This window comes from Xenopus laevis, chromosome 4L, assembly GCF_017654675.1.
Source record: "Xenopus laevis strain J_2021 chromosome 4L, Xenopus_laevis_v10.1, whole genome shotgun sequence".
Lineage (NCBI taxonomy): Eukaryota > Metazoa > Chordata > Amphibia > Anura > Pipidae > Xenopus > Xenopus laevis.
Window position 1 is genome coordinate 17,169,459 of NC_054377.1, and position 23,599 is coordinate 17,193,057.

The 23,599-nt window shown below is 41.2% G+C and overlaps 1 protein-coding gene across 4 annotated transcripts in view; it reads right to left on the bottom strand.

The window, feature by feature from the left end:
• Window positions 1-23,599, bottom strand: part of myrf.L (myelin regulatory factor L homeolog) — a 93,815-nt gene that overhangs the window by 16,431 nt on the left and 53,785 nt on the right. For 2 of the 4 annotated variants that reach the window (NM_001094290.1, XM_018256832.2), the window contains 6 exon segments: window positions 515-638; window positions 3,205-3,305; window positions 3,896-4,175; window positions 7,715-7,776; window positions 8,627-8,938; window positions 11,833-11,920. In NM_001094290.1, the coding sequence (NP_001087759.1) occupies window positions 515-638; window positions 3,205-3,305; window positions 3,896-4,175; window positions 7,715-7,776; window positions 8,627-8,938; window positions 11,833-11,920 (967 nt within the window). 4 annotated transcript variants of the gene reach the window in all.

The following is a 23,599-nucleotide window of genomic DNA, read 5'->3' on the forward strand; positions in this document are numbered from 1 at the left end:
AGCCAGATGGCAACCCTACATGCATATCAATTGCAATTGTATCAGACAATGCCTCATGGCTTTAATTATGCTTGGATAATGGGAAAAACACTGCATTGTGGATAAAAACATGATGAATTTCATGTACAATTGCTGTTTGCACACTGTACTTGTACATGAGCCTCATAGAGTTACTCAACTACCTTCAGGACCTGCAGCTTTAATGGATACTCATTACTGAACATAGCGTTGTGAGCTGTAATTGATCTGCATACCCAAACATTTCACTGGACTCCAATGGGATTTCTTATATTATCTAGGATACATTATTTTTTTCTAATTTATTGGTTATGTAACAACTGTAAGATGTTCTTTTAACCTTACTTGTAGGAAACCACAACTGTATGAATCTTTAGTAAAACCAATAATACCATCAGATTCCACATAACCTTCAAATGAACTTGTCTTATCCCTACATAAAGTCATCATGTGCAATGAGATGTGCACGTAACCTGGGGTTAGACAATTGACTTACAGTTCCTTGTAGCTGGCATCATAGAGAGAAACCCACTTGTTCTGCAGATGAGGCTGCCATTTTATAGATTGGTAATTGGGGTCAAGATAGGAACCATTTAGGCTGTCATTGTCCTGTATGAGACCTATGGGAAAGAACAGATGATCAGACAATAAATAGAAGTCCCAATAAGGTTTAAATGAGCCACCCACTTCATTGCCCCTTTTTCTGGGTAACAAAGTCTGAAAAGTAAGGCTGGCTGCTGGTACCACCCAATGTTGCTAGCTCCAGTGATGTTACTGCTGACTTTGTAGAAGGCTCAATGCACTGCCAAGTATCATGGTGCAGTGTATCTTTTTCTGGGCATCAATATGGACAGCAATGGATATCAATACCTTGGTGTTCCCTTAACAGCTAGCTAGTGTTACTTCAAGAACACCCCCAGCCGCTCTTCCCAGCTGTGGATCTGAACACCTGGTCCCACTGGGAGTTTTTCTGGTATCCTGATGGGCCAGTCCAACTCTGGTCCTAGGTAACCCTTCTGGACACTTTGGGAGACTGTTGAACACCATAGCAAAGTCCTCCATCTGGAGAAAGTCAAAAAGTCTATCTTGGACATCAAAGAGATTTGCTATAGACTGATAATTGGCAGGGTAGCCTGACCTATAGCATTGAGCCTTCCTGCAAAGGCAACAGATAAATCATCAGAGGTCTCCTACCACCAGAAGCCAACCTCATCCTTCAGCACTTAGGTTGCCAGCTTCTCACTTGAGATATTTAAACATATAGAGCTGGGTGACTTAGAAATACACCCCATTCCAAAGTAGACATACTGTTCCATGCTCCAACCCCACTTGTACCTGCATGTTTGTTTAGCCTAAAATAATCGTTCTGTTGTGTGTGTATGCTGTGAACAGTCATGTTTTTGATGGTGGGTACTAGATTACTTTGTTTGCCCTAATGACATAATTATGTGGCGTAATACACAGTTTATACATTGGTTTATAAGAATGTGGTGTGGTGTTTATAAAAACGGCCTGTGGGTGTCACTGTGCACAGGACTGTATCGGCACATGCGCAGTTGGAGCAATTTTCTGTCTCGTGACAACTGTGCATGCGCTGAAACTGCAGAAATTATTGAAGCGCAAGGAGAAGATTACCAAAGCGGCTGAAGATGGCGCCCGTGAACTCCACTGATCAGAATCTGCACCGAGGGGTAAGTAAAGACTTAGGGGCATTTGCCCTGGGTAGCAGCTAGGCTTGGGGGGAGGGAGGGAGGTCTATGCAGGGTAGGTAGGTAGGGTTTTTTAACTTTTAACTAGGGTTTGCTTCTCCTTTAAGTTGTTCCCCCAGGGCTGACACCTTTTTTCCCCCACTTTGGTCTGTGGTCCAGGGAGGACAGTGATGATGACATAGGGTTGGGAAATTGGTGGATCGGGTGGGGTATGGGTGAATCAGGGGCGTGGAATGGGTGGATCAGGGGCGTGGAATGGGTGGATCGGGTGGGGTATGGGTGAATCAGGGGCGTGGAATGGGTGGATCAGGGGCAGAAGGAGAGTTGCTGCTTAGGAAGTGAGCTTATGTGAGTTCTAAAAAGTCATCAGCACATGATGTAGTTGCTTTCTTTGCACTCTCTCTAATTCAGTAATATTCCCCTTTATACACAGGATATTAAAAGTACACCACATATTCTACATGGGGCCTCTGTAAAGTGGAAGAATAATCCTATCATGAATCTATGCCCCTTTTAATACAGCTCAAGACCTTGTTTCAGCTGCTCCTGGCATTGCTTGCTTCAGCCAAGTCTATTGTCTACAAGTAACCCCAGGTCCTTCTCCATCATGGATTTGCATAAAGCACTCCCAATAAGGGTGTATGTGGCGTAGTTTTACATGCTTACATTTGTTATTTTGACTTGGGGGAGCGGAACACACATTACTCACTCGTTAATAGTCAGTAAGGTGACATAGGCCTAGACTAGGGGTAGGCCAAAGAGAAGGTCTGTGCCTGGCGCTCCCCAAGCTTTGAGCTCTAAGCATGTGCCTCTTCTGCCTATGCCTCGTTCTGGCCCTGATCCATAGGTACCCTACCTGATGACATTTAGAATCAGATTTATTAAGGGTCGAATAGTAAATTCGAATTTGAATTTTCAAATTTCGCTCAAAACTCTCAAATTCAAATTTTCGAGATTTATCAAACCTATACCCTGGGAATAATTCAAATTCGACTATTGGCCACCTTAAACTTGTCGAGTTAATGTATAAGTCAATGGAAGAGGTCCAGTGACCAATTTGAAGACATTTGTAACCTTTCTGACATTCAAGGTTTTTTCGAGTTTAGTCGACTTCAATTCAATTTGAGTTTCGGGTCAGTAATATTCGTTTGAGTTTTAGATATTTGATTTTTTTCCTTAAATAACATGCCAATAGAATTTCTAGTATATTCAAATTTATTAGAGTTGAAAAAAACTCACATGAATTCGAAATTTGACCTTTTATAAATGGGCCTCTATGTCTGAAAATCAGAAAAAGGGGCCTGGCTAACAGTGAACGAAGCTCTCTAAGTACCCGATGGCTGGATTCTATCAGGTCTTGGTGTCTTGATGAATGTGTATAAATGTATGTGTATGTAATACTTTTTGTGATGTGTTTAACTTTTTTGTGTGTGTGTGTGTGTTATATGGATGCAGCTATGTGTCTGTGTGTTAGTACCCGGCTCCGATTTCACCATGCCTCCATTGGATATCTGCTCCCTCAGGGTGTTGGTTGGAGAATCTGAGTGTTTCCTCTTCTTTGAAGGATGCACTGGGAGCCTGAAAAAGACCAAGAAATATATTTAACTTTAATACTAGATAAATCTCAGGCCATTTACATACAGTATACATTGGTGTTTGACCTTCAGGTTAACTTTTAGTATGTAATGGCCAATGCTAAGCAACTTTTCATTTGGTCTTCATTATTTTTTTAAATAGTTTTTTCTATTATTTGCCTTTATCGTCTGACTCTTTCCAGCTTTAAATGGAGATCTGTATGTGCTCTGTAAGGCTACACATTTATTGTTATTGCTACTATTTATTACTCATCTTTCTATTCAGGCCTCTCCTATTCATATTCTAGTCTCTTCAAATCAATGCATGGTTGCTAGGGTCATTTGGACCCTAGCAACCAGATGGCTGAAATTGCGAACTGGAGAGCTGCTGAATTAAAAGATAAATAACTCAAAAACCACAGTTAATAAAAAATGAAAACCAATTGCAAATTGTCTCAGAATATCACTTTCTACATTACATTCTCAAAGGTCCTTGTATTAACCCCCTGTGAATAAGTTACTTTTACAGAACAGGCTACTATGACTGGATGACAATGATGCGCAATCTCCCTTCCAAGAACTACAGGTACATACTCTGCTCCGTGTTGCTGCTGGAGAAGTTGGTGGAGCATTTGCGACTGCTGAGCGTGATGGAGGTCTGCAGGAGGCATCGCAGGTCCAAGGTTTTGGTACTGTGGCATCATGGACTCCACTTTCATATATAGTTCCCGTTGCATGCTAGGATAGTGCTGTTGGTGTATGGAGTGGGGAGGCAGTGGGCCCTGTAAGTGAGGTGGAGGGGGGTGCTCTAGACGAGAGGGTGGGGTGATGTGGCATATGTTTTCTGGGGTCATCGTGCGAAGCAGGTGAGGATCTGTGGCAGCAAAACAAACAAATCATGAATATATAGGCATGACACTGAATATCTGTGAATTAAATCTAGTGGTAGGGTCTTCTAGAAAAAGCCTTTGTGGTGTCCATTTATTAATACAAAGTACTGGCCAATAAATGGCACCTCGGCTATTGTTCAACAACTGTGCAGTTCGGGCAACATTCAGCTCTAAACTGTAAACTGGATTAAATGGATACATTCACATGAAATATATAATGAAAACTGCTGGGCAAGTATTATGATTCCTGCTCTTCTCGCACCTAGGGGCCCATCAGCATCTTGTCTAATGCAGCCACTGAGCTCGGAGCACCACCCAAAGTCATCGGTGTATCATCATTTGGAATCACATTTCTCCTCTCAGGACAAACTGCAGCTGTAAAGTTTCTCCATAATGCTGTCAGTCTGTTGGGGAGGAGTGTGCTTTTAGTCATTTCTTAAGCAATATTATTGCTTTACGGGCAAAATTATCCATATACTTTATTTATATAGCACATTCCACAGCGCTTTAAAGAGAACGTACATCAGTCCCTTCCCCAGGGGAGCTCACATTTACTATGGGAAATTTTATTATGAGTCAATTGGATGGAACCACCATGCAGAAAACCGAGCCCTGGCTGGAATCAATCCAAGGACCCCAATACTGCAAGGCAGCCATGCCAACCATTGCACCACCATTAGCCTTTAGAGGGTTTGTAAAGTATCTTTCATTTAAAGGCAATTTGTGACCTTCTAGCTGTTTTAACTCCCAACTGAGTCACCCATTGAGGGTCACATTAACTGTAGGCCAGACCCACAATTTAACCATCCCTGGGTTTGGAGATTACATAACTTCTTGCACCCTACACTAGGCTGTCATGGAACAGTGGAATAAGTAGTTTAATAGCAACTGGAGAGTCACAGGTTGGATATCAATGACTGTAATAAACAGGGGGGCTTTGGATATGATCAGGTTTTCCCCCACCATGTTATTTATCCCAAAAACATTATAAAGGCTTTTTTTTCTTCCAGCTGAGGTTGGAGCAGAACCAAGTGGTTCTAGGCAGCTCCTTCAATTGCTCATTTTTAAGCAACAGCTCCTGGAGAAGCTTTCTGGGCACAGCGAGAAAGGACTAAGAAGGTAGATTTATCCAGACTTGGAGCTGCAAGCATTCGGCTGGTATATTTAGGGAGGGGCAGCTAAAGAATTCCAAACATTTCTATGCTCTGATAAACAAAGATCCCAGCTCCAATACACAGAACTGTGCCTCGGCAAACCATTGTATATGCTTTTCCACCTGTTCTTGTGCACCACCCGTACCATCTCCGCCACATTGTCCACCACACTAGGGACACCTGTAATGGGACACTCCCACCCAACTCAACCTCCCATGTCCCAGGCTTGTATATCTGAGCACACAACAAACATATCTATATACAAATATCCATGCAAAGTCATTCAGTATGTCACCCGCACTTCTCTCATCACCACCCATAGACGTCAACCTTCACAGTGAATTTCTCACCTGCTGCCAGGGTCCTCTGTCCACTCCCCCATCCCACTCTCTTACGGTTCTTCTGTGGCTAGCTCTCTCATACCCTGGAAAAGCACCTCTCCCACTGACTTTTCTACCCTCCCCTTACAGTCTTCTCTATATATATATCAATCCCTCCCCTATCTCCTCTCCAACCTCCCCCCAACCAAGTTCTCACCACCCCAGGAAAGGTATCCCTACTCCCACCATTGCTCAGCTTTCATTTTCACCTTACAACATAACTTCACCCAGTCACCCAGCCCTGAATTTATTCTTCTCTACCCCACTCTTTTTTCTACTTTAAAGGGATACTGTCATGGGAAAACATGTTTTTTTTCCAAAATGAATCAGTTAATAGTGCTACTTCAGCAGTCTTCTGCACGGAAATCCATTTTTCAAAAGAGCAAACAGATTTTTACATGTTCAATTTTGAAATCTGACATGGGGCTAGACATGTTGTCAGTTTCCCAGCTGCCCCAGTCATGTGACTTGTGCCTGAACTTTAGGATGGAACTACTTTCTGGCAGGCTGTTATTTCTCCTACTTAATGTAACTGAATCAGTCTCAGTGGGACTTGGCTTTTACTATTGAGTGTTGTTTTTAGATCTACCAGGGAGCTGTTATCTTGTGTTAGGGAGCTGTTATCTGGTTACCTTCCCATTGTTCTGTTGTTAGGCTGCTGGGGGTGAAGGGAGGGCATGATATCACTCCAAATTGCAGTACAACTGTAAAAAGTGATGGAAGTTTATCAGAGCACAAGTCACATGACTGTGGCAGCTAGGAAACTGACAATATATCTAGCCCCATGTCAGATTTCAAAATTGAATATAAAAAAATTTGTTTGCTCTTTTGAAAAATGGATTTCAAAAATGGAGCAGCACTATTAACTGATGTGTTTTGAAAAAAAACATGTTTTCCCATGACAGTATCCCTTTAACTATCATTGCTAGGGATGCACCAAATCCAGGATTCAGTTCAGGATTCAGCAGGATTGGGATTCGGCCGAATCCTTCTGCCTGGCCGAACCAAATCTGAATCCTAATTTGCATGTGCAAATTAAGGGCGGGGAGGGAAATCACGTGACTTTTTGTCAAAAAACAAGGATGTAAAAAATGCTTTTCCCTTCCGACCCCTAATTCGGGGGTTCGGCTGAATCCAAAATAGTGGGTTCGGTGCCTCCCTAATCATTGCATTAGAATTATTTTTTAATCTAACAAATGGCCTTTCCATTAAATACCCCAGGTTCTGCTACACTGCTTCCTCTTTTGACAATAAAAAGAAAACAATATTCTCACCCATGAATTATTCCTGACAAGTCTCTTTGGGGGGAATGTAATTAAATGTTTGAAATATTTTATTTGATTTTTACATTAAACAAATGAAATCAAAATGACAGCAAATATTATGCAGCTGAAGAAAATGTGCTGCACTAAACACAATAGCATGTTATTATCAAAAATGTATAACATTCAATGAAGAGATAAGTAAAAACAAACTAAAATTACCTAAGACAGTGGATGCAATTACAATCAAAAAGAAAAGAAAGAAAAAGCCCATTGTCATCTGGAATGCCGGGGCAGGGAATGTAATAAAAGTCGCAAAGAGAAAAACAATTCACACCAATAAAAATAAAAAGTCACAATGTAATATTGTTCCTTAAACTGTTATTGCATTGCGAAATTTAATTGCGCACACTTAAGAAGTGCTTGAAGGTGCGTAATCTTTTGGAGCAAACATAATGACTTTTTCAGTAAGAAGTTTTATTACCTTTACTGCGCATTGGCGCAAACTATAAAAATTCGCAAACCGGCTTCCACTGTCGGAAGTGGTCGCTAAACAGTTTCCGGGTTCGCAAAAGCTATATTACTTTTGTGCAAAGGCATTGAGAATAGTTTTTCCGTTACCGGCTTTTATTACATTCCCCCGTTTGTCTCTTTCCCTTATGGAAAATAATGGCGAACAAAGCAACGCCTTTTGTAATAGGGAGGAAATAACCGTAAAGGCCCTTACCACTAAGCTGCTGAGGGGAGTACGCCTCTGATCCAGAGTCCGGGGGAGAGTCAGGTAAAGTGCTAAAAAGACAAATGAAGAAAAAAGTTTCATGTAACTGGTCTAGGTATCTAGTTTAGCACCTTCCTATTCATGTCACAGCATTTCCCTTTTTCTTTGTTCTTTTGCCAAATAACTATTAGGTCCATGGCACCAGTAGCATTGTCAGTTGTTTACCCCAATTCCTTTTTTCTATGCTCACATTACAACCTCAAAATTCACAAATCTACCTTGCACAGCTGCCTAAAGGCATAAAATCACCAGCACTGACAATAGTATATAAATTCACATATTATTTAATACCCATTGGCAGAAATGGGGTGTAAATTAAGTGTTTAAAGGGCATGTAAAGGCAAAAAAATAAAATCCCATTTTTACTTTCTTTAATGAAAAAAGAAACCTATCTCCAATATACTTTAATTAAAAAATGTGCACCGTTTTTATAAGAAACCTGACTGTATGCAGTGAAATTCTTCCTTCATTTACTGCTGTGGATAGGAATTGTCAGACAGTCCCTAACTGCTCTGCAGGGAAACAATCATACTTATGAACAGCAGGGGGAGCCCCCGCCTTACTTCCCAGCCATGAAGAACTCAAGCAGCTTTGTTTGTTTCCCTGTTTTGATAATTTATGACGATCCCTAAGCAGCCCAGATCACACTGAGCATGTGCACAGTCTTGGTCTTGCAAAGATGTTTAACAAAGTAACAAGATAGTGACCCCCTGTGGCCAACTTTGAAAGCATAAATCATTTGTTTGATTAGGCTTGTGGTGCAGTAAGTTCATGTTTATGTTTAATATACAAAATACAGCATTTCTAGCCTTTTTCTATTTTAGACTTTACTTTCCCTTTAATGGGAAAGAGGCAACTCACCCGGCTGCATAGCTGGTTTTCGGTTCTGCCTTGATGGGAAGGCCTTGGTTGCTCATGCACATGGGATATCCTTTGGGGTTGAGCATGGCATTGTTATTATTGCAGTTCAGGTGTGGAGGGTATGGAGGCCCCCCGCATGTAGGCCCTGGACCCGGCCGTACTGCCATTTGCTGACCTAGGTGATGGACCCCGCCTGAGTTAATACTGCCTGTGTGACCAACATTGGAAAGGACACTGGACAGGTGAACTCCGGAGGACCCACAAGGCTGAGGGCTGGCATAACTGACTGAGGAAGGAATATCTGGGAAACAGCTGTAAAATAAGGGAACAGGTGGATATCAGTTGTATTAAAGACTCAATGCAGATTAAGTCCTCCTCCACGGTGTCTGCGCAGGCCCCTATTAAAACCTGGTTGTTGACTTGGAGGCTAAATGATTGGACCAGCTAAACATGGCCCAGAACATGAGTGGCAAAATCAGGTAAAGTTCTGCTTGTTTGCCGACCTTGTAAAACGAATGAATTTATTAGTGTATGGTCAGCTTAAGTTCAACAGGCTTGTGTGCCAGGGCCATAGTAGTGCCTTCTGCCAGTCTCAGGATTTTGCATATATTCAATTATTTAAGGAAAAACCAGCACTTCAAATGTCATCAGTGTCGGACTGGGATGCCAGGGGCCCACCAGAAAACCGTAGGCTGAGGGCCCACTTTCCAAACTACTATACCGCCTCTCCTCACTCAACCACTTTATTCTCCTAGTCTATTGTCTCTACATACTATACTATATTCTTCCATATTAAACCTCTTTGTTCTCATAAAGAAATAGGGAATGGCCATGAAATAGGCCAAATGGGCAGAAGCAAGAGGCCCACTGACCCCTGGGCCCACCGGGAGTTTTCCTGGTATCCCAATGGGCCAGTCTGACACTGAGGGGCACATTTACTAAGCTTGAGTGAAGGATTTTTTTGGGTACTGCGACCATCGAATAGGCTACTACGACCTTCGACTACGACTTCGATTCGAAGTAAAAATCATTCGACTATTCGACCATTCGATAGACGAAGTACTGTCTCTTTAAAAAAAAACTTGACTATCTACTTCGGTAGTTTAAACCTTCCGAGGTACAAAATTAGCCTATGAGGACCTTCCCCATCACTTTTCGAAGGTTTTTTTGATCGATCGATTAAAATCCTTCAAATTGTTCGATTTTTCTTTCGATCGTTCGATCGTAGGATTTGCGGTAAATCCTTTGAATTCGATATTCTAATTCGTAGGATTTTACTTTGAGGGTCGAATTTGTTTATTAACCCACGATATTCGACCCTTATTAAATGTGCCCCTGAATGTCATATACAAACTTCAACATTGCAAGAAACAAGGACAAATACAATATATACAATACTGCACCACAAGGGGGCACTTTATTCAGGAAAACTGTTGTTGGCAAAAAAAAAAACAACTATTTTCAACTACGCTCATGTGTAAGTATTTGGTTGTCAAGGACAAACAAGTGTCCTACCAATTTGGTCACCAAAAACACAGCTTTATTGGAATCAGCAGGTAATGTCGTTGTTATCATTAACAACATAGTCATACAGGACACTTCAGATTTCTTTAGAAATATATAAAATTTTAAGTTATGCCTGAAACATGTTCTTTCTTCAGACATGGCATGGAAGTCTAAAATACGGAGGAAAAAAACCCTTATCTGGAAAACCCAAGAATTCTGGATAATAGATCACAGATACTTGAAATAGTAACAATTAAACTTTGATCAAGCTTTTTCTTGCAATACAGGTATGGGACCTGTTATCCAGAATGCTTGGGACCTGGGGTTTTCCGGATAAGGGTTCTTTCCGTAATATGGATCTTCATATCATAAGTCTATTACATAATCATTTAAACAACCCAATAGGCTGGTTTTGCTTCCTATAAGGATTAATTATATCTTAGTTTGGATCAAGTACAAGTTACTGTTTTATTATTACAGAGAAAAAGGAAATCATTTTTAAAAATCTGGATTAGTTGGATAAAATAGAGTCTATGGGAGACACCTATTCTGTAATTCGGAGCTATCTGGATAACGTGTTTCTGGATGACGGATCCCATACCTGTATTTATGAAAAAACTTTAATCTGAAAAACTCAAATGTGTTAGGTTGCGGGAAAAAATGACCATGTGACTATTTAGAAACATTTTTTTAAAAGCTTGTCAAAATACACCTCCCACAGAACTCTAGAGGGCAGATTTATCAAGGGTCGAAGTGAATTCAAGGGAATTTTCAAAAGTAAAAAAATTCGAAATTCAAAGTAATTTTTTGGATACTTTGACCATCGAATAGGATACTACGACTTCGAATTTACTTAGACTTTGATTCAAAGTAAAAATCATTTGAAAATTTGACCATTCGATAATCGACGTACTCTCTTTAAAAAAAACTTCGACTTCAATACTTCGCCAAATTAAACCTGCCGAAGTGCTATGTTAGCCTATGGGGACCTTCTACAAACTTTTTTAAAGTCTTCACACATCGAATAAAAATTCTTCGATCGTATGCTAAAATCATTCGAATCGAACGATTGGAACGATTTAATAGTTCGATAGAGCAATTTTTAATCGATCGTACGATTGCCAAATTCGGTTTTCAATTCGATGGTCGAATTTCGAAGTTTTTTTGTACTCCGAAATTCGACCCTTGATAAATCTGCCCCTAGGTGATATCTGGTGATTTTATTAATTCCAATTTGAGATTTATTTTTCAATTCATAAATCTCAAAACTGTGAGCTTCCAAAACTCAAATTTACATTTTTTTAATAAATTTGCCCCACAGAGACCAGAAAATGATTAGCGAGCCGTTAGGGATGAGAAACTTCAACCACTATCGAATTTGCAGCAAAATCTTTAATTCTGTTCCAGAACAGTATTACTCTGTACAATTCTGGAAAACAACATAGAACAAGGAGGCCACTTTTTCCTTTCCTGCCCCTAATTTGAATATGCAAATTAGGATTCGGTTCGGTATTTGGCCTGAATCTTTCACCAAGGATTCGGGGATTCGGCCGAATCCAAAATAGTGGATTCAGTGCATCCCTAATTTAATGTGGAATCTCAATTTATGAATTCCCTTGCAGGTGGCATGAAAGGAAACTGGCAGAGAAAGCAAATAAGTGAAGCCAATGGGGAAAGGCAAAGTTGCCCAATGTACTCACATTTCTGACGAGTCCTCTTTACTGATGTAGTCTTCTAGGATACTGGTATCAATGTTGGATGGCTCCAGGGCTCCATTGATATCATGTCCTGAAACAAAAATACAACACTTACTGCAGTGAGACACCCACAGGGAAAACAGCATGAACCAGCTCTCCATGTTCTGTGATCAGGCAACTGGTGAAGAAGCATGGATGGTATTGTAGGCACTGGAGGAGAGTTGACACTTGCTACATTGAATTAAGAGTCGGGAGAAGCAGTGCAGAGAACAGAAAGGGGCAGATAATATAGATAATTGCTTAGAATTACATTTTTGTTCATCGTGCAAAGCATACAGGTATGGGACCTGGGGTTTACTGGATTACGGATCTTTCCATAATTTGGATCTTCATACCATAAATCTACTAGAAAATCACATAAACATTAAATAAACCCAATAGGCTGGTTGTGTTTCCAATAAGGATTAATTCTATCTTAGTTGGAATCAAGTACAAGCTACTGTTTTACTATGCCATAAAAAAAGGAAATCACTTTTAAAAATTTGTATTATTTGGATAAAATTGAGTTTATGGCCGACGGCCTTTCCATAATTTGTAGCTTTCTCTATAACGGGTTTCTGGATAACTGATCCTATGCCTGTATTAATTTTTTTGTTATTTGGGTGAAGTTTTAACACAAAATAGCCATGTAGGATACCTCCCAACTGTCCTGGTTTTCAAAATCTTTTTGTCCCACTTTCTATTTCCAAAATGCTGGGAGGTATGATATAGTATAAGGATTTAACATGTTGTAAAGGGTTAAAGGGCATGTTAAGGCAAAAAAATAAAATCCTGTTTTTACTTTCTTTAATGAAATAGAAACCTATCTCCAATATACTTTAATTAAAAAATGTGCACCGTTTTTTATAAGAAACCTGACTGTATGCAGTGAAATTCTTCCTTCATTTACTGCTGTGGATAGGAATTGTCAGACGGTCCCTAACTTCTCTGCAGGGAAACATTCATACTTATGAACAGCAGGGGGAGCCCCCGCCTTACTTCCCAGCCTTGCAGAACTCAAGCAGCTTTGTTTGTCTCCCTGTTTTGATCATTTATGACGATCCCTAAGCAGCCCAGACCACACTGAGCATGTGCGTAGTCTTGGTCTTGCAAAGATGTTTAACAAAGTTACAAGATGGTGACCCCCTGTGGCCAACTTTGAAAGCATAAATGATTTGTTTGATTAGGCTTGTGGTGCAGTAACTTCATGTTTATGTTTAGTATACAAAATACAGCATTTCTAGACTTATTCTATTTTAGACTTTACTTTCCCTTTTAGGGGGAAAGTTTAACCATTGCTGGATCTATAGACCACACCTTTCTGACACAGAGCTGCCTATGTTGATGCTCATAGTCCAGATGTGACGTGGCCTCCCAATAAATTGTATTTGTACTGAGGGGCACAGGGTCTTTAGGCTTCATTGCTATTATATTATGATTTGATTATATCCCAGCCAACAAGTATATAACATTTGTATAACAGGTACAGCTGTGGCTTCACAGAATACACACACCCCATTCTCTGCATGCATCTCCTCTTCGCAGAGGGTTAAAACTTCAAAGCCGCTGCTTAGTAAATAAGCCCATAGCTCCGTTTCTGGTTGGCCTTGCTCACACATTGTTTTTATCTCTTTTTCTCTCTGTTATTGATAAAACATACTCTATTTTAGCTGCTTCCCGTGTGTGGGATTTGCCCAGCTCCACAGGGCGTGTGCCAGGTTTGGATGCCAGTCTGTATACAAAGAACTGGCAGCACTTACCTGGCAAGGGCAAAGGAAAAGTGGCCACTAACACTTGCCCACACAGGGAGAGCAGTAGAGGGTGATCATACAATGCAGAGCCCTGACATTTAAAGGGGACCCGTCACCCCAAAAAAATGATTCAAAATCCTATTTAATCACATTAGTCAAGCAAAATGAACTTTAATTACACTGTATAAACTATTTGAATCTTGTTTCATTCAGTCTGGGAATTCATAATTACAGCAAGTAGGCAGGAGCCATTTTGTGGACACTGTTATTAAGACAAGCCTTGTATCATCTCAGAATCTTGTTTGTGCACCAGAATGGGGGACCTGATGTCCATCCCCATGACCTGGCTACACAATTAAATGGTAAAGAGAACAGGGGAATATGTGGAGAGCACAGGAAGTGCTGAATGGAAAGTGAAAGTAATTGTCTGCCCCGCCTCTATGAGGAGTGGCAGACAATATTTGATTGACAGCTGAGATTTTGAAACAGCTATGCATACTTTAATAAATAATAGAAATTGCATTGCATGTTTAATTTGAAAATGACTTTTATTATACAGATTTTTGTGTCTGGGTGACAGGTCCACTTTAACTTTCTGCATGATATAGAGAGGGATATTCTAAGACACTTTGCAATTGTTTCTAATTTTTTATTAGTTGTGGTTTTTTGAGTTATTTAGCTTATTATTTGGCAGCTCTCCACTTTGCATTTTCAGCAATCTGGTTGCTAGGGTCCAAATTACCCTAACAACCAGGGACATAACTACAGAGCAAGCAGACTCTGCGGCTGCAGGGGGGGGCCCAGGTGGTATAGGGGACCCCCATGAGGCCATAATTCATACAGAAAGTTAAATAAATATTGGTAAAACAGTTCAAACTCTACACATTTTGGGGGCCTGAAAAATAATTTGCTGTGGGCCCAGTAATGGAATAAGAGACTGGAATATGAATAGGAGGGTCCAGAATAGAAAGATGAGTAATAAAAAGTAGCAATAACAATAAATGTGTAGCCTTACAGAGTATTTGTTTTAAGACGACCCCCATTTGAAAGCTGGAAATGGTCAGAAGATGAAGGCAAATAATTAAAGTAACTATAAAAAAATGAAGACCAAGTGAAAAGTTGCTTAGAATTACCCATTCTACAACATACTAAAAGTTAACTTTAAAGGCCACATGACCTTTTCAGGTTTCAGTTTATCGAGCCATAATAACGCCTTCCTACTGTAATTCCATTCATTCTCCAGTAAACCTTGTTTGTAATCAGCCTTACACAACACTCGCTAACCTTCACATCCATTAAACACTTTCCCTTTTCCCACATTCATCTGGGAAGGATCAGAGAATGGATATAAATAGGCTTAGATGGAACAAATCCGAACCAAATTAACAGGAATTCCATTCCAAAACTGTAGGTTTTTGTTTTGCATAATTCTACAACTGAAATATACATTTATTTGCATGGGTTCCTGTTATTTTGAAGGTAGGACTGAATACTGTAAATATGGAATTTTAAATTGCTCCACCACTAATTCACCCCAATGCCCACTCCAAACTTACCCTTCAACCTGTAGAAAATGCCCCATCCATCTTTATGTTGCCAACTCCACTCCCTTATGAACCTTGTTACGTTAAAGGGATTGTTCACTTTTAAACTAACATTTAGTATGATGCAGAGAGTGATATTCTGAGACAATTTGTAATTGGTTTCCATTTTTTATTATTTGTGGCTTTTGAGTTATTTAGCTTTTTATTCAGCAGCTCTCCAGTTTGCAATTTCAGCCATTGATTTGAATAAGAGTCCGGTTTGAAAGGATCTATGTCTCTGCAACTATTTAAAAATAAATATCAGAAGCGATACAGAAAGCACAGATATTTTATTTTTTTTGAGAACATTCTATATGTGAGATACTGTTAGGTAAAAAAAAGCAATTTTGCCAAAGAACATGCAGTTATATCAGTATAAATATCCCCTTTAGAACAATGGAAGCTAACTGAATGCAGCTACAAGTAGTTCACCTATAAACAGTTCAAGGGTTTTAGTGGCCATTGACGTAGCTGAAGAGATAAACAATCCTTATGTAAACTACAGAGAAATACACACATATAACGTATGAACAAAAATGGAGGCTTTTCTGTACTGTTCCCTCCTGGCTGCACATACCTGGGGTAAACCTCAGAGATGCACAACTGGTTAAATGGATACTGTCATGGGAAAATAATTTTTTTTAAAAATGAATCAGTTAATAGTGCTACTCCAGCAGAATTCTGCACTGAAATCCATTTCTCAAAAGAGCAAACAGATTTTTTTATATTCAATTTTAAAATCTGACATGGGGCTAGACATATTGTCAATTTCCCAGCTGCCCCTGGTCATGTGACTTGTGCCTGCACTTTAGGAGAGAAATGCTTTCTGGCAGGCTGCTGTTTTTCCTTCTCAATGTAACTGAATGTGTCTCAGTGGGACATGGGTTTTTACTATTGATTGTTGTTCTTAGATCTACCAGGCAGCTGTTATCTTGTGTTAGGGAGCTGCTATCTGGTTACCTTCCCATTGGTCTTTTGTTTGGCTGCTGGGGGGGAAAAGGGAGGGGGTGATATCACTCTAACTTGCAGTACAGCAGTAAAGAGTGATTGAAGTTTATCAGAGCACAAGTCACATGACTTGGGGCAGCTGGGAAATTGACAATATGTCTAGCCCCATGTCAGATTTCAAAATTGAATATAAAAAAATCTGTTTACTCTTTTGAGAAATGGATTTCAGTGCAGAATTCTGCGGGAGCAGCACTATTAACTGATTCATTTTGGGGAAAAAAAATTCCCATGACAGTATCCCTTTAATCTTTAGCATGTCACCCATTCTGCAGAAACATACATTTATGCATTTATAATCAGAGGTATTGGGCCTGTTATCCAGAATGCCCGCAAACTGGTGTTTTCTGGATAATGGATCTTCATACCTTAAGTCTACTAGAATATCATGTTAATATGAAAGGATAAGCAAACCTTTAAAACAAGTGAATGTAAAATTGGCGGGAGTGCTATTCTAAGCACTTTTGCAATGTACATTTGTTATTTATTTATTTTATTCCAAGATATTAAAGGATACATGTGCTGTTAACATGAATACATTTTGTTACAGCAGCACCACCTACTGGTCATTTTCCAACCAGTCTGACCACCAAGTAGTCAAGGAAGTTGTCAGCAGAAAGAAAGAGGCTGCTCTGATATTCTGGTTAGGAAGAAAATTAGAAATCTTTGTCAAGTCTTTCATAAGCAGAAGAACATCAGAGCAGCCTCTTTCTTTCTCCTGACAACTTCCTTGACTACTTGGAGGTCAGACGGGTGGGAAAATGACCAGCAGGTGGCGCTGTTGTTACAAAATTCATTCATATTAACAGTACATGTATCCATTAATATTTTGTTATTAAAAAAGAATAAATAATGAATGAACATTGCAAAAGTTGTTAGAATAGCACCCTCATCAATTTTACAGTCACTTATCCTTTAAATAAACCCAATAGGCTGGTTTTGCTTCTAATAAGGATTAATTATATCTTAGCTTGGATCAAGGTACTGTTTTATTATTACTGTTTTATTATTACAGAGGAAATTGCTGGGTAGCAACCCTACACTGAGCAGGCCCATTTAATACAGCTCAATATATCCAAAGGGGCTGCATATGTTGCCATGATAAAAAAGTAGACTTTGGATGAAAGCACCCCATACTGTGACTAGTAGTTTAGTCCATGCAGACAGCTTTAACCCCCTGACTGTGACAGTGTACCCTCACTCCAATACCTAAAAACAGCCCAGCCCTATACAATGCTTACACAAGTAGATTTCTGTGCAATAGGCACAAGGTATGCAGGGAATGTTAAACTGCATTTTAGCTTCTTCAATCACTTAGTTTAAATGAAGATTAATATCAGCAGCTGCAAGCTGATACATCAAATGAAAAGCGTATGTGGGGGCATTCACAGATATGTCAGTGTCTTGACTTTCAGCAGAGTTAAAGTGGCCATAGACGTAGAGATCTCTGCCCGATATGCCCACATTGAAGTGGGCGATATCGGGCTGATCCTAGGGCCCAACGATCGGATCATAATGTAGGAGAACGGGCGGTCAGAACGCGGGACAGCATATACACAGAGATGCGGCCGCGATCCAACAGGATTTTTTAACCCAGTAGAAATCAAAAGTTAGTAAATGCTTCCTATCGTTCTCCGTATCATAGGTTCCTCACACAGAGTTAAGAGTCGCCACACTCCTCAATCTTCACAAGTAGCAATATAATACTAGTTAACACTAGCACCTGAGGAAGGATCATCTGGATCCGAAACATGTAGTGCAATACAATAAAGGATAACTTGTTTGTTGCAAAGGTTCTCCAGAGGATTTTTTAACCCGCCTGATCGAGATCTGGGCGACTTTCGGGCAGATATCGATCGGGAAAGCCAGTCGGGGAGCTCAACACATAGGCCGATAAGCCGCTGACTCTGTCTGTCGGCAGCTTTTGTCGGCTCGTGTATGGCGGCCTTTAAGATGGCCATAGACGCAAAGATCCTATCGTACAAATCGAGGATTTTTCGTACAATTTTCGGACCGTGTGTGGAGAGTCCCGTCATTTTTCGTCCGACGGAGATCGTCGTTTGGTCAATCGGACAGGTTTGATTTTGTCCCGACCTTCCCGCCGGAGCCCATTGCGCTCTCATTGTAATCTGATAGTTTGGCCATGCGGCCGAACGTTCAGATTACCCCAGATTTGGCAATGTCGCCAAACGAGCGGATCTTTGCGTCTATGGCCACCTTTAGTCTACTATTCCTTCACCAGTGATGCCATAAATCCCGCCCCTTCAGCAACTCCAAGAATCCTCTGTTAGGTTACTAGGGTTATTCCAAGAATTGGAGGGTCACAGGTCTGACACTTTCCTCCCATGGACCTACTTACTTTTTTTAACAATGTATAATTCACTTCTGTTTGTGCTATCATATTGCACAAAGCCATCAATTATTTGACCACTAGGGGGAGCTGCTTTATGGTTTTCTACAAAGAATGCATTGGCAGAGAGAAAGTTTGTAAGCTATCATTTCTGTGTGTAAATATCCAGAGAAAGTATGTTGTGCAAGTAATAAGTTATAGCAATGCTGTACTGTACTTTCTAAGGCAAACAGTATGGCAGATCCCACACATAAGTTTCGAGTGCACAGTAGGTTATAGCCTGTTATCCTATTTAAAGGAGTTGTTCACCTTTAAATTAACTTTTAGTATGATGTAGAGAGAGCTATTCTGAGACAATTTGCAGTTGGTTTACAAGTTTTATTATTTGTGGTTTTTGAGTTATTTAGCTTTTTATTCAGCATTTCTCCGGTTTGCAATTTCAGCAGTTTGGTTGCTAGGGTACAAATTACCCTAGCAACCATGCAATGATTTGCATACGAGACTGGACTATGAATAGGAGAAGCCTGAACAGAAAGAGGAGTAAAAAAGTATCAATAAAAATACATTTGTAGCCTTACAGAAATTAATTTTTTTTAAGATGGGGTCAGTGACCCCCATTTGAAAGCTGGAAATAGCCAGAAGAATAAGGCAAATCATTTAAAAATAATAAAAAAAGAGAAAGTGATGGCTAATTGAAAGTTTGCTTAGAATTGGAGATTTTATAACATACTAAAAGTTAAAGGGAAGATAAACCACCCGTGATATGATATGTCACCAGGTTGGATCAGGTCGTGCACACTACTGATAGTACCAAACCACCGTACTCCCACTTACTCCCACTTACTCCCTTGCCTGGAGGGATGCCATTGTAGTCTGGCCAGCTGGACCAAATGAACATGAACTGGGTCTTAAATGCATGGAGGACAAGAGAAAGCAAAGGACTATTAGTAGAGATAGTGAAGAGACATTGAGGCCAATATATAGCGTACAGTATATAGTAAATAAAGTCACAGAGGCGTTCCATGACCATATAAAAGCACAGGGCCAAGGTTACTTCTAATATACTTATATTTTCCAACAAGAGGTACTTTATTTATTATAATACACAAGGTTTAGTGAGTCATGTGACATAAATGAAGTCACTACTCACCGTTTATAACCGATGACATCACTAGTGACCGTTTATAAGGATTTATTTTACAAGATATTCATGGCTTTTGTGTACTGCTAAACAATGATAATGATAGTGCCACTCCTTTATTATATATCCCCCCCCTCTGTTTGCCTTGTAACTAATTAACAGACATTCAAAGTTTGATTTGGTTCTAACACTGGTACCAATATAATATTAAGAATCCTGCATTTTGTCAGCTCCACAATCAGGGCTGCCATCAGGGGGACACAGCGGGTACAGCTGTACCGGGCCCGGCGGAAGAGTGAAAGGGGGCCCCTTAGGTTTCGAAGAATCGGAAGCTGCTCAAAGCCGCTACCGGTGGAAAGACACGAAGCCGACGAAAGGACCCAAAACACACCAAAAAAACCTGAAACCACCAGAAGGACCCGAAAGCCGATGAAAACACCCGAAGCTGACTAAAGGACCCAAAGCCGCCGAAAAGCCCTGAAGCTGACTTAAGGACCCAAACCACCGGAAGGACCTGAAAGCTGCTGAAAACACCCAAAGCTGACAAAAGGACCTGAAGCCACAGGAAGGAACCCGAAAGCTGCTGAAAACACCCGAAGCTGACGAAAGGACCTGAAGCCACCAGAAGGACCCGAAAGCTGCTGAAAACACCCGAGGCTGACGAAAAGACCCAAAAGCCGCAGAATACACCCGAAGCTGACTAAAGGACCCGAAGCCACTGGAAGGACCTGAAAGCTGCTAAAAAGATCCGAAGCTGACGAAAGGACCCAAAACACACTAAAAAACCCGAAGCCACCGGAAGGACCCGAAAGCCGCTGAAAACACCCGAAGCTGACGAAAGGATGGAAAGCCACAGAAAAGACCCGAAGCTGACTAAAGGACCCGAAGCCACCAGAAGGACCCGAAAGCTGCTGAAAACACCCAAAGCTGATGAAAGGACCTGAAGCCACCGGAAGGACCCGAAAGCTGCTGAAAACACCCGAGGCTGACGAAAGGACCCAAAAGCCACCGAATACACCCGAAGCTGACTAAAGGACCTGAAGCCACCGGAAGGACCTGAAGCCACTGGAAGGACCCAAAAGCTTCTAAAAAGACCCGAAGCTGACGAAAGGACCCTACAACACACCAAAAAACCCGAAGCCATCGGAAGGACCCGAAAGCTTTTTTACTGGATCTGGGGTGGGCTTTGGGTCAGCTTGAGTGGGACCAGGGGGCCCAGACTATTTTGCTGTATGGGGCCCCGTGATTTCTGATGGCGGCCCTGTCCAAAATCAATGCACAATTATTTCTGTTTGGGCCTCTGAAATGCCAGGGTTTATGTTGAGTTTCATCCAGACCCAGGGTTGCCACCTGACCAGTATTTTACCGGCCTAACCAGTAAAAATGATACTTGACCCCAATGTTATTAATAGGAAAAAAATCTAAATATATAGTAAGGCCGGTATTTTTTACCAAAAAAGGTGGCAACCCTATCCAGACCTGGGCAGTTCTGTAATGCTGGGCTCTGTATTGGTCAGTTGAGTGGGGTGTGGGGCATGGGATATTTCCAATTGTAATCTGGGACTTGTAGTTCACACAAGTTGGGGGGTAACATGTTCAGCATCATAGGACCAGAGGAAAAACTGGAGGGGGTTGGGGTCGTAAGGTCCAAAACAGCCAGTGTTGCTTTTACCTGGATGCACTTGCTGTTAGTTGTCTATTCTCTCCAGGAATGTGGGTGCTGAGTACATCATCAGATGCAGCCACCAAGAGCCAGCTTTATGTGATTAAAAGCTAATACATCGCTTGACGGTCACGGGACCAAGGCCAGGGATTAGGAGGAGAACAAAAAAGGAAAAAAAAAAAACAACCCACAGGGTTCCCTCCTGATAAAGAGAAACTCCAGGCCCAGGGTCACATTACAAGACCACCATGAGGAGGTCACAATGCAACATGATCAAGATCGAGTGGCCCAGCAGGACTACAATGACAGGCTCATATTACTAAACCCACCAGGAATTGGTTGTTTCTCTCCGGCACTAGTTCTGCACATGGAGCCGACACCTCCAGAAATGTTTTATTTCATTTTCTATTTACTGCTGTGTGATCACTATCGGCTGTGCTACTAATGCATTATAAGCCAGCACAATACTGCATGTACAAGTACAGTTATATAAATGGTGTCTATAGTAACAGTGGGATAATAATCTTTGGAAAGGGACTGTGGGATAACAGGTATAGTAGGGAGAGATGGTGCCTATAGTAACAGTGGATAATAGTCTCTGAGAAGGGAGTGTGACTGTGGGATAGCAGGTATAGTAGGGAGAGATGGTGTCTATAGTAACAGTGGGGATAATAGTCTCTGGGAAGGGAGTGTGACTGTGGAATAGCAGGTATAGTAGGGAGAGATAGTTCCTATAGTAACAGTGGATAATAGTCTCTGGGAAGGGAGTGTGACTGTGGGATAGCAGGTATAGTAGGGAGAGATGGTGCCTATAGTAACAGTGGATAATAGTCTCTGGGAAGGGAGTGTGACTGTGGGATAGCAGGTATAGTAGGGAGAGATGGTGCCTATAGTAACAGTGGAATAATAATCTTTGGAAAGGGACTGTGGGATAACAGGTATAGTAGGGAGAGATGGTGTCTATAGTAACAGTGGGATAATAGTCTCTGGGAAGGGAGTGTGACTGTGGGATAGCAGGTATAGTAGGGAGAGATGGTGTCTATAGTAACAGCGAGATAATAGTCTCTGGGAAGGGACTGTGACTGTGGGATAGCAGGTATAGTAGGGAGAGATGGTGCCTATAGTAACAGCGAGATAATAGTCTCTGGGAAGGGAGTGTGACTGTGGGATAGCAGGTATAGTAGAGAGAGATGGTGCCTATAGTAACAGTGGGATAATAGTCTCTGGGAAGGGAATGTGACTGTGGGATAGCAGGTATAGTAGGGAGAGATGGTGCCTATAGTAACAGCGAGATAATAGTCTCTGGGAAGGGAGTGTGACTGTGGGATAGCAGGTATAGTAGGGAGAGATGGTGCCTATAGTAACAGTGGGATAATAGTCTCTGGGAAGGGAGTGTGACTGTGGGATAGCAGGTATAGTAGGGAGAGATGGTGCCTATAGTAACAGTGGGATAATAGTCTCTGGGAAGGGTCTGTGTCTGTGACCAGGTATAGTAGGGAGCGATGGTGTCTATAGTAACAGTGGGATAATAGTCTCTGGGAAGGGAGTGTGACTGTGGGATAGCAGGTATAGTAGGGAGAGATGGTGCCTATAGTAACAGTGGATAATAGTCTCTGGGAAGGGAGTATGACTGTGGGATAGTAGGTATAGTAGGGAGAGATGATGCCTATAGTAACAGTGGATAATAGTCTCTGGGAAGGGAGTGTGACTGTGGGATAGCAGGTATAGTAGGGAGAGATGGTGTCTATAGTAACAGTGGGATAATAGTCTCTGGGAAGGGAGTGTGACTGTGGGATAGCAGGTATAGTAGGGAGAGATGGTGCCTATAGTAACAGTGGATAATAGTCTCTGGGAAGGGAGTATGACTGTGGGATAGTAGGTATAGTAGGGAGAGATGATGCCTATAGTAACAGTGGATAATAGTCTCTGGGAAGGGAGTGTGACTGTGGGATAGCAGGTATAGTAGGGAGAGATGTGTCTATAGTAACAGTGGGATAATAGTCTCTGGGAAGGGAGTGTGACTGTGGGATAGCAGGTATAGTAGGGAGAGATGGTGCCTATAGTAACAGCAGGATAATAGTCTCTGGGAAGGGACTGTGAGATAGCAGGTATTGTAGGGAGATAGTGGGTCTATAGTAACTGATAGACACAGTCCCTTCCCAGAGTGAGAGGAAAAGAAGTGGCTTGAAATAAAGTCATAGGGGTACAACAAGATAGATGATAGATAGCCTTCAATAT